At 52.5% G+C, this 17,714-nt stretch overlaps 1 protein-coding gene across 1 annotated transcript; it reads left to right on the top strand.

The window, feature by feature from the left end:
- The first annotated feature begins 138 nt into the window (after positions 1–138).
- DOK1 (docking protein 1) lies at positions 139–13,639 on the top strand. Its single transcript, XM_074991623.1, has 5 exons — positions 139–301; positions 5,681–5,977; positions 8,614–8,719; positions 9,521–9,693; positions 11,998–13,639. The coding sequence occupies exons 1-5, from the start codon at positions 239–241 to the stop codon at positions 13,108–13,110; spliced, it is 1,752 nt and encodes a 583-aa protein (XP_074847724.1). The 5' UTR covers positions 139–238; the 3' UTR covers positions 13,111–13,639.
- Positions 13,640–17,714: the final 4,075 nt, after the last annotated feature.

The raw sequence follows: 17,714 nt of genomic DNA, 5'->3' as shown, positions 1-17,714 counted from the left end.
CCTGTCCGCGCGGAGCCCCGCCCCCACCGGCGGCCACGGCCCCGCCCCGCCTCGCCTCGCCTGGCCTGCGGCCCTGTCCGCGCGGAGCCCCGCCCCACCGGCGGCCACGGCCCCGCCCCGCCCCGCCCCGCCCGCCCGCGGCCCTGTCCGCGCGGAGCCCCGCCCCGCCCCGCCCCGCGCCAGGGCAGGCAGCGCACCAGGAAGCTGCAGCCGGACGGTGCCGGGTTCGGGCCGCCCGATGGACCCTGCGGCCAAGGAGGGGCGGCTCTACGTACAGCAGGGCCACAAGTTCGGGGCCAAGGTCGGCAGGGCCATCGGGCTCGGGGCGGGGCGGGTCACTCCAGGTGGCGCGTGGGGGTCCAGGTCCCTCCTGTGCAGTTGGTTGGGGGAGCCCTGGGGCTTGGGGTCCCCCTATCCGTCCTGGGGATGGGGCCCAGGAGTCCGGGCTCTAACCCTTAAGCTAGTTTGCCTCGCAGCTGGGACAGCACGCGGGGGGCCTCCTCTGAGCAGTGGAACTGGCCTCTAACCCTTAGGCTGTGCTGCCGCGCTCAGTACCCTTCAGCGGCTGCCGCGCTCAGTACCTTGCTCCTGCCCTGCTCAGTACCCTTCCCCCGCCTTCAGCGGCTGCCCCAGAGATGGGAATGGAGGCCAGAGGGGCAGGGGACCTCCCCTTGGAGCAGGCTCAGTGCTGCACCCTTCTTGGAGTAAGGTAAGGCGCTGCTCTCCCCGAGGAGCAGCCTGTCTGGCTTCTCTGCGGGGCTGAGCTGTGCTTGGATCAGCTGGCTGGGTGCTGGCACTGTGCCCCAGCCAGCCCACTGTGGAGGCTCAGGGCCTGCTGGTGCTATGGCATCTGTAGGGAGGCCTAGGGATTGACCTTGAGGGCTGCCCCCAGAAAGGGAGGGGGGAGGATTTACTCTTCCCCTCAGAGTCACTTGTGGGGTCTCCATGGATCAGGTAACATCTTTTCCTACTGTGGCATGGGGACTTTGCTGGGGCCCAAGTACCTGCCTCTGTGACTGTCCCCCCTTCTGTGACTCCAGCTCCACACCCTCCCTGGGGTGCTGCTATTCCTGCTCCCCAACTACCTCAGCCAGGAGAAAGCAGAGAAAATATAACAAGCCTTCATCATTGTCAGGGCTCCCTTTATCACACCTTGCAGGCTCCAGCCCAGAAGAGGCAGGGCAGCAGCAGGACAAGTTTGCTGCCGTGGCCACATTGGGAACCATCTGTCCAGGTGCTTGTGGCCGTGCTACAGTGCTGAATATCTTGCAGTTGCTTTTGAGGCTGTGACCCTGTGAGCTGTGTCTGCTCTGAGTATAGTCACCCTGGATGTCCCAGTGTCTGGGTTGGTTCTGTGCAGTGGGAGTCACTCTCCAGCTTTCAGCCGCTTGTACTAGTTCTCTGGCTGGCCTGAGTCTGTGTGAGACCTTACCCCAAGCAATGAGCTGGGCTTGCAGAGCTGTAGAGGCCATGTCAGGGGCAGGAGGAACACCCCTCCTGCCCTTCTGTACTCTCTAGGCTGGATGGCATCAGGGCTGCGGCTGTTCTACCTGGCAGCATCTCCTCTCTGCTGTATATGTTAGGTAACAGCGCCCTTCTGTAGCACTTCCTCTAGGCTGCCAGACCAGGGATGGTGGTGGCTTCTTTTCTGCTGTGTGGTGAACCGCTTGGGCGCATGCTGGATGTGCTGACAAAGCAGGGCTCTTTTGGCATCCCCATATTCCTGACTTAAGTTGGCCACTGCCTGGGGCTGATAGTTTTCTGTGCCACTGAACCACACCTGAGTAGGATGTCCTAGGGACACAGCCAGGGGATTTGGCAGCACTATTGCCAGGGCCTTGGTGACTCTTGTTTGAATAGAGTGGTAGATGCCCATGATGTTGTGGGAGAGGGGTGGAGCACACTCTCGCTCCAAATGTCCAGCATCCTTGTGGGCTCTGACTCTTAGAGAGGCACCAAGAGAACCAAAGCAAATAATTCATATTGGGCCAGTGTGGTCAGCAGCACAAGGTCTGGTGTAGCTCTGCCTCTGCTCATCGCCTTCCTCTGCACTTTGCTAGTTATGCCAGCTCATGCCCTGTCCCCTCATCTGGTCTCTGTGCAGCCCCATGGGTGGAGTGGCTGGTTTGCTGTGGCCCCTCTGTATTGCCCCTGGGATTGTGGGCTGTCAGGGAAGAGCTGCCTTTTCTCCTGTCCTGTACAGCACACAGCATTTAGTAGTGGCTGTAACATTTTAAAAAATCCTGTTTTTAAGTACATCAGAAGCAGGACGCCTGTCCAGTCACTGGGGCCACTGAATGACAGGTACTACAGGAAGGAGTAGTCAAAGGAGACAAGGCCATTGTGATGAAGCTTATTGAATTCTTTGCTTTGGTCTTTGCTGCAAAGGATTTGAGGGAAATCCTCACACCTGAGCCTTTCTTGTTTGGTGATAAGTCTGAGCAACTGTCCCAGAGTGACAAGAAGTCCTGTGGCACCTTATAGACTAACGGATATTTTGGGTTATAAGGTTTTGTGTGCAAAGACCCCCTTCGTCTTTGCCCACAAAAGCTGATGCTCCAAAATATCTGTTAGTCTGTAGGGTGCCCCAAGACGACTTCTTGTTTTTGAAGATACAAACTAACTCTGATACTTGTCCAAGAGTGAAGTGTCAGTGGAGGTTTTGGGGACAAATCAATACATTAAACAGTAAGAAGTTACCAGGACCTTATGGCACTCACCCAAAAATTCTGAGGGAACTTAAATATGAAATGCAGAACTACTAACTGCTTTGCAATGTGATGCTAGTTTTTAAAAAATCCTTCAGTGGCGATCACAGCAGTTACAGGCTGGTAAAGTTGAGTTCCAGGCAAATAGGCTGAATTTGTAGTAAAGAAGAGAATTATGATACACATAGACAATATGCTGAGGAAAGCTCAACGTGTTTTTTGTAAAGGGAAATCATGTCTGAACAATTTACTAGAATTGTTTGAGGGAGTCAACAAGCATGATGCAGAAGATAAAGAACTTTTTGAGAGTCCAAGTACACTATAACAAGTACCCTACCCACCAAAGGCTCTTAACTGAGGGAAAGAGTCGTGGGATAAGAGAGAACATCCACTTGTGGATCAGTAACTAGTTAAAAGGAAGGAAACAAAGGGTAGAAATAAATTATCAGCTTTCAGAAAAAGGCGGGGGGCAAAACTACTTAGGATAATTATTCCAAAGCAGACCAAACAGAGTTATAAAGGTATCTTACAAAACTGGGCAGCACAATGGCAGATGAAATTGTATATTGGTAATACAAAGTAATGCACCTTGGAGAACTTCTCAGCTATATGTACAAAATTATAGGGTCTAAATTAGAAGCACTCAGAAAGGAGTTCTTGGAGTCATTATGGATAGGTCTCTGATGGGTAGCCAGCTTAGTCTATATCTGCTCTGAAAATATTTGCTCAGTGTGCAGTAGTAGTCAAAAAAGCTAACCGTATGTTAGGAACGTTAGGAAATGGGTAGCTGGTAAGACGGAAAATATCATAATACCACTATGTAAATCCATGGTATGCCCACACCTTGACTACTGCGTGAAGTTCTGGTCACCCATCTATAAAGGGATATTGGAGGTGGTACGGAGTTCCAAAGCATAGAGAAGGGCAACAAAAATTATCAGGGGTATGGAACAGATGCTATATGTGGTGAGATTAAAAGACTGGAACTATTCAGCTTGGTGACAAAATGACTAAAGAGGGAATGTGATAGAGGTCTCTAAAATTATCAGTTATGTGGAGAAACTAGATAGGGAACATGTGAACCAGGAAGTGAAGAGGCAGCAGGTTTAAAACAGTCATAAGGAAGTATTTCTTCACCCAGTGCGCAGTCAACCTGTGGCACCTACTGCCAGGGGATGTTGAAGGCCAAAACTATGAATGGGTTCCCAAGAGAATTAGAGAAGTTCAGGGAGGATGGGTCCCTCTGTGGCTGTTCACCAAAATGGCCGGGGGGTGCATGTCTGAGTGTTCCTAAGCCTCTGATTGCCAAAAGCTGAAACTGGATGATGGGATCCATCACTCAGCAGTTTCCTTTTCTCATCACTCCTGAAGTCTCTGGCCCTGACAATGCTCAGAGACAAGATAGCAGTTTGGTGGACCCTTGGTCTGTTCCAGCATTGCAGTTATACAGTGATCCCTGTCTACTAACTCAGAGCCCTCTCCTCTTGCCCTGGGCTATGTGGGAGCAAAGGTCAATGCAGCCTGTTGGTCTTGTGTCCTATTTTTGAAGGGCAATAGACTCTGGCCCCCAACGAAGCAAAGAGGTGCAGGTTGTAGCAATGGGAGACACCCCACCCCAAGAATGTTCTGCCTGTTTGATACCCCTGCCTGTTGCGGAGGCTGCTGTGGAGGCTGCTGTAGCGGCTGTTGGATCAAGCACCCCACTTGCTGGGGCAGAACCTGTCTGAGGCAACAGGAGTCAGCCTCTGGATGCAGGAGTAAGGGGCCCAGATCCTGAGGAGTGGAAGGAGACAGCGGCCTGTGGTGTACCTGGCTCTACAGCCCAGGACACATCGGTCCATGCACAGGCTGTGCAGCACCAGCTCCCAAGTGACAAGCAGACCCTTTTCCTTCTCCAGGCTGGGTGGCTGCTGCTGTGACTAGCCACATGGTGCAGATGGGGGGCCTCTGGCCTGTCTGAACTTATTCTTCCCTGCCCCTCCCCCAGCTCTCTAGCTTGCTGCCTGATGATTTGGGGAAGTTTGGTGTTAATACAGGAAGCAAGTGAGGACACAGATACTTCCTCTTCCTGTCCTGAGAGTCTGCAGCAGGGATAGGAGAGGGCTGAGAGTGCAAGGGAGGGGGCAGGAGGGCAAGGCCCATATGGCGTGTGATGAGCCACAGAAGCCCAGAGATCCTGTGCCTTCTGCAGGCTGGGGGAGAGGAAATGACTGGGAGCTTCTGAGAGGAGAGGAGTGTGGGGCACTCATTGCCTGGGGTATATGCCTCCTTGCCGCAGGGTGGGGCTGGCTGGAGGCTGGCACTCCTCTTCTGTGAGTCAGTTAGATCAGGTGGTCCCTCTGGGGAGAGGGGAAGTGCTGACCATCCCCAGTGGTCCAGACCCTAGGGCTGACGATCTGGCATTGCTCTGCCATGCCCCAGGTGACCTGGGCCAGGCAGAGAGCATGTACAGGAATGAGCCAGGGTGTGCACAACTGTAGGGATGAGCTCTCTAGGCTCAATACACCATGGTGTTGCTGCAATTAGAGCTTCACTGCAGGCTGCTTTCATGGTCCTTGCTACTGAGCAGACTGGGCGCATGGGCAGGTCTGCAAAGGGTATCTGAATTGAGCAGGCCAAGCCCATGTTGAATCTCCCCAGACTGCACTGCACTCCACTTACTTCTGCACCAGCGGGAGTCACCAGCTGACCCAGTAGATGCAGTCCAGGCCCGGGCTTCAGTGCTGCTACATGCCGTTCATGGAGAGCGCATCCCCCTCCTCTGACCTCTGTTCAGACAAGTCCTCAGCCTCCCCCAGTGCCTCGGTCCAGTGCCCTTCCTGCCCCTCCCCAGGCTCCTCCTTCCGGCACCCCACCTGCCCCTCCCTCAGTGCCTTGGTCCACCGCTCTGCCTGTCCTTCCTCCTGGCGCCTGGGGATGGGCATGGTGGCGGTGGAGACCATTGTGCTGACCCTGCTTTGTTGCCCTTGCAGAGATGGAAGAAGAACTGGTTTGTGCTGTACCCAGCCAGCCAACATGGGGTCGCCCGCCTGGAGTTCTTTGACTGCAAGGACCCAGGAGCCCCAGTTGAAAAGCTCAGCACCAAGCGGCTGGACAAGAAGATCATCCGTCTGGCAGACTGTGTCAGTGTGGCGCCTGTACCTGAGAGTGGCCCCAAAGATAGCACAGCTGTTTTCCGCCTCGAGACCAGTGACAGAAGCTACCTGTTTGCCGCAGAGAAGGAGCAATGCATGGAGTGGGTGGAGAAGCTGTGTGAGATCGCCTTTGTGGTGAGTGCTAAGGGTAATTCTCCTCTGCTCCCCTCCACAGAGTGAAGGCTGACATGGGCTCATATCCCAAGTGATTCCCTCACATGGTAGCCCTGTGTGTGAGGGAGGTTCTGTCCCTCAAATCTGTGTTGTTCAGTCATCATAACTGTATGCCATGATGGGTTCACCCCCAACCCCATTGGGATCTGTGACAAGCAGGGAATACTGATATCTGAGAGCAATAGAGAAAAATGTGGCTTTAAAACTGCAGTCTGTGTGTGTCTTATACAAATCCTGGCCATCTTGTAATGGTGAGCTAGACAGGCCCAAGGTCTGCAGCCAGAGCATGGGGTCCCCGTCTTTCTCTCATCCCCCTCAGCACCTCGTCCCCCAAGAGGGGGGCACCCACTTTTCAAAGTCTGTTGCAGCCATTTTGCATTTGCCTGGGTTCCCAACTTTGACCCTTTTGGACAAAACTAGCTTTGTAGGTGAGGCAGGAGAGGGGTAAAACGTTCAAAGCTAATGGGTCAACTGTTACCCCTTAACAGCCCTTAAGTGAGAGGTAGCTTCTCCAGAGCCGTCTATCTTCCTTGCTGCCTGTTGTCCTCACAGCTCGTCATTTACCCTAACACAGCCCTGTTCTAGAGCAGTGCTGCTTTGTTCCCCTCATTATAGTCATACCAGTGAGTAGGTTCACTTCTGTGTTTGGGGGCTGCATCCCAGAAGGCAGCAACCCGGAGAAGGATTTACGGGTCGCCACGTGAGTTCCCAGGGCAGTGCTGTGGCTCTGTGATTGTGAAAGCGGGAAGCAAGAGACGGCACTGGAGAGTCCCGTATGGGAACATGGCAGCCGATTCTGGGTCCACATGCTAAAAAGGAGGTTGAAAATGGGCCAGGTTGCAGAGCAGAGCCATAAAAATAATTTTGAGAGCTTGAGAAAATGTCCCCTCCCCCCGGCCAAAAGAAGGGTTTATATTAAACTGGCTGAGCAACTCAAGCCTTCCACTGTGAGGTGGGTTTGAAATCCAGTCTGGAGGCTCTTTTAGCCAAGCACAAGTGACAGGGTCAGCAGAAGACTGGGAAACTGTGACATGTAAAGGTCAGCGATATGCAGCAGGTCAGACGAGACGATCTGGTGGGCTCATCTGGCCCTCATCTCTGTGAATTGAACCCCAGGAGTGATCGATGTACTGCAGATGCTGTACCTCATATGCCTGGTGGCCTAAGCCACAGGCTAGAGCAGTAGCATTTAGCACAGGTTCCAACCCTGGTTTGTGTAGTATGTTCCCCATGCATTACCGTTACACCTGATAACGTGAGAGTGAAGCATCCCACTTGAGGCAGTCCCTGGGTCCGTCACCACACTTCGCAGGGCTTCTCCAGATCAGAGGCTTCTGGGCTGGTGTGGTGACACCAACAGCTTTGCGCCTGTGCAAGCCCTTGACAAGAGACCAGCTGCAAAATGGAGCTCTCCCACTGGCAGCCACATGCAAGTTGCACTTTCAGTTCTCCATACGTTAAATCTAGAAACACTCACTTCCGCTGTGCGAGCCTTGGGGATTGTTTGCAGTGATGCTGGGACTGTCTCTCTGTCTCTCTTCATGTGGGCAGGAACAGGGCAATGTCAGAGTGGTTTGTGAACCCGCCCAGGGTTCCATTTCCCTTTTGTGCTGGGGACCCTCAGACTGAGCTATGGGGCATGAGTTCAGCTCGCCCTGAGTAATGCCACTTACAAACCACCTGAACAAGTAGCACATGAGCCTACAATTGCTTTGGCCTTGAGGAAGAGGAGCTGTTCCCCATGATTGTGCCGGATGTTGCTGGAGGGTGGCGATGGGCACTGGTGGACCGATCTCCTCCATCTGGTTCACCCAGGTGGCTTGGCAGCCTTGGGGTGGCTGTGTTAAAGGCTGAAGAGAGGTGCAGTTATAGGGTATCTGTATCCATAGGGTTATAGGGTTAGCTGTATCCAAAGCCAGGAGGTTCCATTTTAGTGCTACCAGGACAATGGTTCTCTCCCCTGAATCTGATGGAGGCCCAGTAAGAGCTGGCAGATGCCCTACTGGAGCCAGGTTGTCAGCTCCGTGGGATGCACTGTGGCACCCCTCTCCAGCTCTGTCCCTGGGGGCTGGATGTTGTCAGGGAAAGGTTCTTTGTTACTCGCTCAGCAGATGATCTGGGTTGTAAACATTACCAAAACCTTCCCCTTGTCCTGCCCCATGGGCTGCTCTCTGCGAGAGTCCAGTGGGGACCAGCCTCTTCCATCCCACTCCACTTCTGATCAGCCTCAGCCCAGATGCCTGCTCATTGCTGCTGACTAGCATGTGGTGGGTGGCAGGGTGCACAGGGAAAGCTCCATTCCCTGTGCTGGGCTGAGGACCTGACTCCCACCTCTGGGAGAGGTTGGGAGGCTCTGAGGTGAACTGGGTGCTGGGTGTGTGGTGAGGCTGGCTGTGAGGTGACCCATGGTGGCAGAGGGGGAGCTAGCTGTGGCGGGTGGGTGGCATGGAGGCAGCAGGTGGTGGTGCAAAGAGCGCTGGACATGACAGGATGGGGGACCAGTTGTGAGACAGACCACGGAGAGGAGGGAGAAGCTGGGGACTGGCTGTGAGGCAAGCGAGGCAGTTCTGGGTGCTGATGCCTCTCTTACTTGTCAGAGGAACTCTACCAACGGAGCCCATCCTGGGACCAGCAAGGAGTGTGATGGGGGAGCACCAGCCCTGGAGATGGCTGTGAACTCCATTTACTACTCACGGAAGGAAGGTAGGGGTTGCCTTGCCCTAGGCGCTCTCTGGCAGCTCTGGCTGCTCCCTTGGTACTAGAGTCTGTTTCCTGCATGGTTCTGCTGCGGCAGCTTGCAGCACTCACAGCCTGGCAGGAGGCTGGCCTGGCCTCTGGACTAGTGCAGACTATATTCTTGCCCTCCAGGCATGCGCTGTGACCTGCCCCACTGGGCTGTGTGTGGAGCTGGGATGCCTTCCTACTCCTTGCTGCACTCCTTATATGGGGTCCCGGGCGTGTGTCTCTCTGGGCTCCCCCACACTGCTCTGTCCCCCAGGGGCCAATTGTTGCCAGGCTCCTACCCTCACACATTGCTCTGTCCCCTGGGGGTTGGGTGTTGCTGGGCTCCCACCCTCACGCTCTGCTCTGTCCTCTGGGGTGCCAGGTGGCACTGGGCTCCAGTGCCCACACTCTGCTTTGTCCCTGGGGAGTGGGTGGTACTGGGCTCCTCCCCGACCATCACATGCTGTGGTCTGTTCCCTAGGGGCTTCTGCCCCCCACTGCTCTGTACGCCAGGGGCTGGTTGTCACTGGGCTCTCCCCCACTGCGCCGTCCCTCGTGCTCTGCCCTTGGGGTTGGGAGTTCCATGCCTGTGTATCACTGGTTTTCCTACTCTGCCCTTGATGCAATGGAAAGTGGGCCTGGGGTTTGATTTCCCTGTCTTCCCCATGCTCTGTCATGGTCCTAGGGGTGCCTCTCCTTTCCTTCACCTGCTCTTGGGTGTTGGGGGTGTGGGCTTTCCTGCTGTGCCCCGTCCTTGTGAGTGTTTGGCTTTCTTGGCAGTGAACGCTTTCTGGGTAACAGTACAGAGGACAGAGGCAGCAGAGCGGTGTGGACTTCATGGAGCCTATGTGCTCAAAGCTGAGCAAGATAGCTTGATCCTCAAGGAGCCCCGGACACAAGAAACTCTCTACACCTGGCCCTACAGGCTGCTCAGGAGATATGGCCGAGACAAGGTGAGTGGGGCAGCACTTAGAATGAACAATCAGGCTCCTGCTAAACTTAATCATACCCCTTTGTCAAAAGGGTGTTCTACCCCTAAAGCTGCAAGCCATCTGGGTTGGCGTGCTAAGGCCTGACCTGGTGTGTCACCCCATGTGCAGCAGAGACAGGAAGAGAGGTCAGCAGTGGCCAAGACGCTAGTTCAATGGTTCCTGAGGGCAGACCGTACCAGAGGTTTGACTGCCTCCTGGCACCTGTGCTGTGGCTGTCATTGCCATGGTCCCCTCCCTCCTGGCCAAGGTGACTGTCGTATGTCTGAGTCCATTGTGCAGCTGTCCTCATGCTTCATGCAGCTCTTGACTGCATACCTCAGCCCAGCTGCTCTGGGTGTGTGGGAAGGAAGTGGTTGCCTGTGAGAAGCTGCTTATAGAATTTGTGCTGTAACAGCATCACACACTGCAGAATGCTTCCCCTGGGTCAGCCAGCAGTGAACTGGAGTCTGAGCATCTCTGCAAAGGGGAAGCATCTGAGCAGCTTTTCCTCCAAGGCTGGGAGCCACTGGGCAAGAGCCAGAAGGCCAGGCTGGGGACAAAACTTCAATAGCTTGAGTATAGTCATGGGAAAAGGGCTGATTCCAAGCAGCAAAATTTCATTCAGGGAATGCCCCATCCTGCCTGTGCCCAGGTTTCTCAGCTGTCATGGTGCTGCCCTGTGGGATGCTGGTTGCTAGCGGAGGTACTGATCTGGCTCAGACCACAGTCATGCCAAAGAGAGGGAGTGGAGCTGGGGAATCCACTCAGGAGATCCTCATAGCTAAGGTCTCATGTGACCCATGATTTCACAGACTGCAGGGAAGTTGTGTGATTAGGCAGTTTGGGGATTTTTTGCCTAGAGCAGGATGCCCACTTCTGCCTCTGCACTGCTGGAAAAATCATGGTTAATTTGGCTTTGCTTCCTTGATGGTTAGTGGAAGACAAGGGCACGTTTGTCAGTGCATGGCAACCTGCCCAGTAGAGCCCCCTGGCAGACTGCAGTGCTGGCTGGCAAGGGTGGGATCAGCCACTTGGAGTACAAGCAAGTATGGGAGTCTTGCCCCAGCAGAAGGATCAGGGCAGGAGGCATATATTCCAGTGTCAGTTGAGTTGGCCAGTTGTGGCAGGGCTCTCCGGTCTCAGCTCCTCCCTAGATAGCACTGTGATCTCTTCCCTGGCACTGCTATGGGTTGAGCTGGGGCACCCAATTATTGTACATTGTCAGCATAGCCCCCGCATATTGCCAGCTGGGCATAGAGGAAGCAGCAGCAATCTGGGCTGGAGTTGACTGTGAAGCCAGCTAGGCCCTTCTCCCAGACCCACAGCTAGGATGGACAGGTGGCTCCATATGATGACACATGCCTCCTTATTCCCCAGGGCAGGACTATTCCACCATCGCCTTGTTCTTTTCTTGGATGGGACCAGCCCACTAACCCTGCATGAGCAACCAAGGCCACAGTGGGGAAATGGCAGCTGGGTTACCTACTTCTCCCTTCTTGATGCTAGAAGAATTGCAGCAGTTTGGGGCGGGGGCAGTGGGTGACCATGTGTCGCTCAGAAAATTCACACCCCTGGGAGGCTGCCATAAATTAAAAGATAAAAGAGAAAATGATTTACGTAGTGCTTGACTGAAGAAGCCCACACATCATGGTGTGTCCCTCTGGAGCGTCTGGGAAGGGGTGAATTGGAAGGTGGGTTTGGGCCAGGGATGGGGAGTGGAAATTGTGCAGGGGGCATCCAGGAATTATGCCCACAAGCTGTTCTGAGAAAGGAGATACCAGGAGTCTTGCTGCAGTTGTTTCTTGCATCCAGGTTTCCTATTGTGGCATCAGCTCCATCTCCATCTGATTCTTGTCTATGGCTGCATCCCACCAGCAACAGGATCAGTTTCAGATCCCAATGAATCCCCTCCTGGGCAGACCTCTTTCTGTGCCCACACCCTGCCACCCAGTCCCTGTGGTGCCACCACTCATGACAATCAAGCACAGAGCACCCTGTGCGCCATGTCCCCAGCACTACTAATTCAACCTATGGCAGGGGCTTTGCTCTCTTGTCTGCATGATCGCTGGGCCCCAGAAAGAGCAAACACCTGGGCTGATGTTCAGGAGTGCTCGTGTTCAGTGGGAGGATGCCAAAACTGTTCTTGCTGTGTACACCAGAGATCTGTCCTGGTCTGTCAGTTTGCATGAGTGCCTGTAGCCTGGGCTGCAGCATGCATGGCCTCAGGGCTACTGAGAGACTTTTAGGGGCTGACTGAGATGCTGACTCTCCACCTGATCTTGGCAGGTCATGTTCTCCTTCGAAGCTGGCAGGCGCTGCGAGTCTGGCCCTGGGAACTTCACATTTGAGACCAAGCAGGGGAACGAGATCTTCCGGTTAGTGGAGGCCTCCATTCGGGAGCAGAAAGCCCAGGTGGAGGAGAACAGGCAGAGCTGTGACTCCCTGGACTTGGACTGCCCCAACATGGTGCTGATCCGCAACACCTTGGCTGACTCTCTGAGCCTTGAGCTGCCTGCTGAGGGGGATGGCCCAGCAGTGGCCAAATCTGGGCTGGCAGCCAAGCTTGGTGCTGCTCCGGAGGAGAGGGACACTACAGCTCTGCTGAAGGCCCGCACTCTCCCAGAGCCCCCACTGCTGCCCAAGCCTGCTCCTCCCAGCACTCCGCCACGCTCCCCACTGCCCAAGGTACCCAGAGCTGTGCTCCCTGTTGAGGATCCAGCTAGTGTGTACTCAGAGCCCTTGGATGCGGTGAAGGGCTTCCAGAACAGATCAGACCCACTGTACTCGGACCCCATTGACAGCAAGCTTGGAGGTGGGGCCATGAGTCATGGTTCTGCCCAGGAGGATGCGAAGCTTCGGAAACTTGGCTCTCTTTACCCAGGCCTATATGACCAGGTCCAGCCAATGGGGAGCAGCCAAGCTGAGAGGATGTTGCGACACAGGGAGCACATCTATGATGAGCCTGAGGGGCGGGCCCCACAGCCAGTGCCTGCTAGTAGCTCCATTTATGATGAGGCACGGCCAACAGATGAAGCCTGGCGCACACAGAGCCTAGATGACAAGGCTGGGTATGAATACTCCTGCTGTTCCAGCACTGATGACTACTCGGTGCCTGCCTTCCCGCACAAAACTGGGCCCAAGGGCCCCAAGCCCATTCCTGCCCCTAAGCCCCAGGCCATGTTCATTCCCAAAGTCACGGAGAGGAGTGCAGAGCCTAGTAAACGGCGCATGAGCCCAGCTCCTGACAAAGCAGATGTCCGATCTGGCTTCAACAACAACAACAACAACAACGAGGTGCTGTACAGCCAGGTGCAGAAGCCTCCTGGGATGCCAGGGCAGGAGCTGTCCGTGGATGACAACGCTCTGACGCCCATCTATGAAGACCTGGGAGAGATATAATCTTCTGTGCCACAGCCCCTCTTTTGTGCCTTCCACTGTGCAGGGGGTCATGGGGCCCAGAATCCAGCAGGAGCCATGCAGGATGCTGTCCTCCCTCAGTCCCAGCAGGATAGGCCTGGAGACTATGCTGCATTGCCTATCATTCTCTTCCCTGCAAGCTAGCTGGTGATTGCTCAGCTCCAGTGCCAAGCAGAAGGATGAGTGTTTCCGAGGAGGATGCTGTGGTTGGCAGTGGGGAGAGACATTTGACTCTGGTATCTGCGTCCTGGGATTGGCTCCTTTACCACGTAACACTTGGGCAGGAGAGGAAAGGGCTGTTCTCTTTAGGGTACCCATTATCATACTATCTAGGTGTGTAGACTCTGCTCAGTTCCTGGGCACCGGGCTCCCACTGGGGCCTTTTGCTGCTGAAATGCTCCTCAGCTCCCTTCAGACTGTCTCTGGCCCAGCTGTGTAGCAGGCTGTGCACCCTGGCACCCCTACCCAAAATATTTTTCTAAAAAAATTATTTTAATATTAAAACCTTACATTTTAAAACAGAAGAATCTGTATGTGTGGCTTGTCTGAGGCAAGATTCTGTACCACATACCTGTTCTTAGAGGTGGGAGGGAGGCTATGCTAGCTCTCAGAGGCTCTGTACCCCTGGGCAAAGGAAAGAGGCCAGCTTTTCACTGGGGTGTTGAGAGTGGCAAATACATGCTCATTTGCTTGTGCAGGTCCATGCCGTCTTATTAAAGCAAAAGCTGCACTGGAGAGGAGCTATACTCTGCACCTAGGAGCAGAGGCTGGGGCCTGGGTTGCATTCATGTATTCTGGTTTCCTTTCTTCTATTTAAAGCTACTTTAGACCTAGTTAAAATTAAAATATGGCAGGAAGTGGCATCTGCCTTTACACACTTCACCTAATTTGTTCTCAGTCTGAAGGAGAAATAACCTGTTCCAAAGATGCCAAAAATGTTAGCTGTATATTTGAAACTTGCAACTCTCTGAGGCTGCTGTTCATGGAGCCAGCAGCCATGCTGCTCTCTGCATGTGGTCCGGGAGCTTTGCACAGACAGAAGGGAAATACTGTCCCTGCATTCAGGAGTGCATGGTTATACTGAATGAAGCCAGCTGCTTTACTCAAGGAACATGTCTTGGAGTGTCAGGGGATGGCATGTGGGGCTTAACGTTGTACACAGTGAGATTTGTGCTTTTATTTCTGCAGCAGAAATTACCTTGGCTTGGCAGCTACTCCACCTACATTCTTCTTTTCACAACATAATGTGAGGAGGAGCATGGATGCACTCAGACTTTGTTCTGTCATGTCATATTTTTAATTCTTCATTGTCTGTGTTATGGGAGCACCCAGCATCTGCAACTGGCTGCTGCCGTGTCCCCACAGGACCATGTCCTTCGCTGTAGCACTGCATCTGCTTCTACTGCCTTAGGGCTGGCAGGATCTAGCGAAGTGAGTCAGAGCTAGGCTGAGTTGCTGCTGAAAGCAAATAACCTATATCCTTAGGGAGGGACGGGGGGTGTGCAGGCATTGGCCAGGCCTTACCCCTGTGGGAAGAACAACATCAAGGTGGAGAAGAAAGTCTGTGGAGAGATTGCTGTAGCACCCATTTTGAGGGTAGTGGCTGTGCAATGTGCTCCTGCCCTTGGTCATGTAGGCTCCGGACTAACCCTTCTGCTGAGAGGGGCTGCTTTGTCCCAGCATCCCTTTACTGGAGGTTTGGCAGTATGCTCAAAGTGACCACTGGACAGCTGGTTGTACATCCCTTGGTCCCCAGTGGGTATCTTCAGCTCCCAGAATCATAGAACCACAGGGTTAGAAGGGATTGCAACGTCATCTGGTGTAACAAAGATGAAGGGTTTGTTGCGTCTGACCCATCTAAGACAGGTGGCTCTCCAAGCTCCTTTTGAAAACCTTCAGTGAATTAGCTTCCATGATCTCCGTAAGCATCTGAATAGCAACAGAGAGATAGCAGCTGAGCCATTGTCCCATTGTTCTTACTATAGGAAGTTTTTCCTGAGCTTTAATCTTAATCTGCTGTAGTTTCAACCCCAGACTCTCTTGTCCACTCTCTTGCACAGGAGACAACCACTTTTTTCTGTCTTTTTTATGGCAGCCCTTCAAATATTGGAAGAGCACCATCATGTCTGTTGCTTAATCTCCTCTCTTCCAAACTAAACATATCCATTTCCTCCAGCCTTTGTTTGCATTCCATATGGCTTGCATTCCATCTCTTTGACCATCTTTGTCACATAGCTCAGGGTCTTTTACAATTTCTATACATCCATTGTATACATTAGTGACCCAAACTGGACACAGCACTATAGCTTAGGTCTAACCAGTGCTGAGTGGAACAGCACTATCACCTCCTGTGACTTGCATACTATGCTTCTGTTAATGCAACTTGACATTGCATTGGCTTCTTTTGCAATAGCATCCCATTGCTGACTCATGTTGAGGTTGTGATCCACCACAATTCCCAGATCCTTCTTAGCAGTACCACTCCCATGCCAGTTTTTCCCCAGTTTGTATTTGTGCATTTGGTTTTATTTCCCTAAATGTAGCACCTTACATTGTCTTTGTTGAATTTCATCTTCCTGCTGCAGGATTTTTCTGTTCATGTACCTAAGTATCTAGCATAGTCATATGCCCAATACTCACTACGTGTGCTATCACATGATCTGCCTGTTGCACTCCAGAGCTGCTGATTGCTGCAGAGACCCAGGAAGGAGCTGGCCCTGCCATAAAGTGAAGTAGTGGAGTGAGCTGAAAGGGGAGTGTAACAGCATCACCAGATTTGAAAGTGGGATGCACCTGTTGGGGGAACGTCCTCCCTCACACTCAAAAGAATTTTTTGTTGAGGGGCACAGTCTCTCGCAGCCAGTGCCATGCAGTATTGGCAGGAGGGCAGGGCTTGACCTTTGCTGTGTTTAGTAGTAGGCTATTACAATGTCAAATCCTCACCCCAGGAACATAAGAACATAAGAATGGCCATACTGGGTCAGACCAAAGGTCCATCCAGCCCAGCATCCCATCTGCCGACGGTGGCCAATGCCAGGTGCCCCAGAGAAGGAGAACAGAAGACAATGATCAAGTGATTTATCTCCTGCCATCCATCTTCTGCCCTTGTACTGAAGGCTAGGGCACCATACTTTACCCCTGGCTAATAGCCATTTATGGACCTAACCTGCAAAAATTTATCAAGCTCTTTTTTAAACCCTAATAGAGTCCTGGCCTTCACAGCCTCCTCCGGCAAGGAGTTCCACAGGTTGACTGTGCGCTGTGTGAAGAAAAATTTCCTTTTATTAGTTTTGAACCTACTACCCATCAATTTCATTTGGTGTCCCCTAGTTCTTGTATTATGGGAAAAGGTAAATAATTTTTCTATATTCACTTTCTCCACACCATTCATGATTTTATATACCTCTATCATATCGCCCCTCAATCGCCTCTTTTCCAAACTGAAAAGTCCCAGTCTCTCTAGCCTCTCCCCATATGGGACCCGGTCCAAGCCCCTAATCATCTTAGTCGCCCTTTTCTGAACCTTTTCTAATGCCAATATATCTTTTTTGAGGTGAGGAGACCACATCTGCACGCAGTACTCAAGATGTGGGCGTACCATAGTTTTATATAGGGGAAGTATGATATCTTTTGTCTTATTATCGATCCCTTTTTTAATAATTCCTAACATCCTATTTGCTTTTCTAACTGCCGCTGCACACTGCGTGGATGTCTTCAGAGAACTATCCACTATAACTCCAAGATCCCTTTCCTGATCTGTCGTAGCTAAATTTGATCCCATCATGTAGTACATGTAATTTGGGTTATTTTTTCCAACATGCATTACCTTACACTTACCCACATTAAATTTCATTTGCCATTTTGCTGCCCAATCACTCAGTTTGCTGAGATCTTTTTGTAGTTCTTCACAATCTGTTTTGGTTTTGACTGTCCTGAACAACTTGGTGTCATCTGCAAACTTTGCCACCTCACTACTTACCTCATTTTCTAGATCCTTGATGAACAAGTTGAACAGGATCAGTCCCAGGACTGACCCCTGGGGAACACCACTAGTTACCCTCCTCCATTGTGAAAATTTACCATTTATTCCAACCCTTTGTTTTCTGTCTTTTAACCAATTCCCGATCCATGAAAGGATCTTTCCTCCTATCCCATGACCCCCTAATTTACATAAAAGCCTTTGGTGTGGGACCGTGTCAAAGGCTTTCTGGAAATCTAGGTATATTATGTCCACTGGGTGCCCCTTGTCCGCATGTTTATTAACCCCTTCAAAGAATTCTAATAGATTAGTTAGACACGACTTCCCTCTGCAGAAACCATGCTGACTTTTGCCCAACAATTCGTGCTCTTCTACATGCCTTGCAATTTTATTCTTTACTAGTGTTTCTACTAATTTGCCTGGAACACTTCCACTTTCAGCTGAGCTTCCTCCTAGGTGGGACTGGTGCTTGTCAAGGGACTGGACCAATTATTCCTCTGACAGAACAGCTCAGGCTAGTGGCCCAGATGAGGCAATTCCATCAGAGTCTGCTTGTGTTAGAGGTGCCCCTTATGTTCTCCGCTGTGCCTGAGACCCACTGTGAGTA

The sequence above is a fragment of the Carettochelys insculpta genome, chromosome 4 (genome assembly GCF_033958435.1).
Source record: "Carettochelys insculpta isolate YL-2023 chromosome 4, ASM3395843v1, whole genome shotgun sequence".
Classification (NCBI taxonomy): domain Eukaryota; kingdom Metazoa; phylum Chordata; order Testudines; family Carettochelyidae; genus Carettochelys; species Carettochelys insculpta.
The sequence above is the reverse complement of the archived record's forward strand: the minus strand, read 5'-3'. Positions and strand labels throughout refer to the sequence as shown.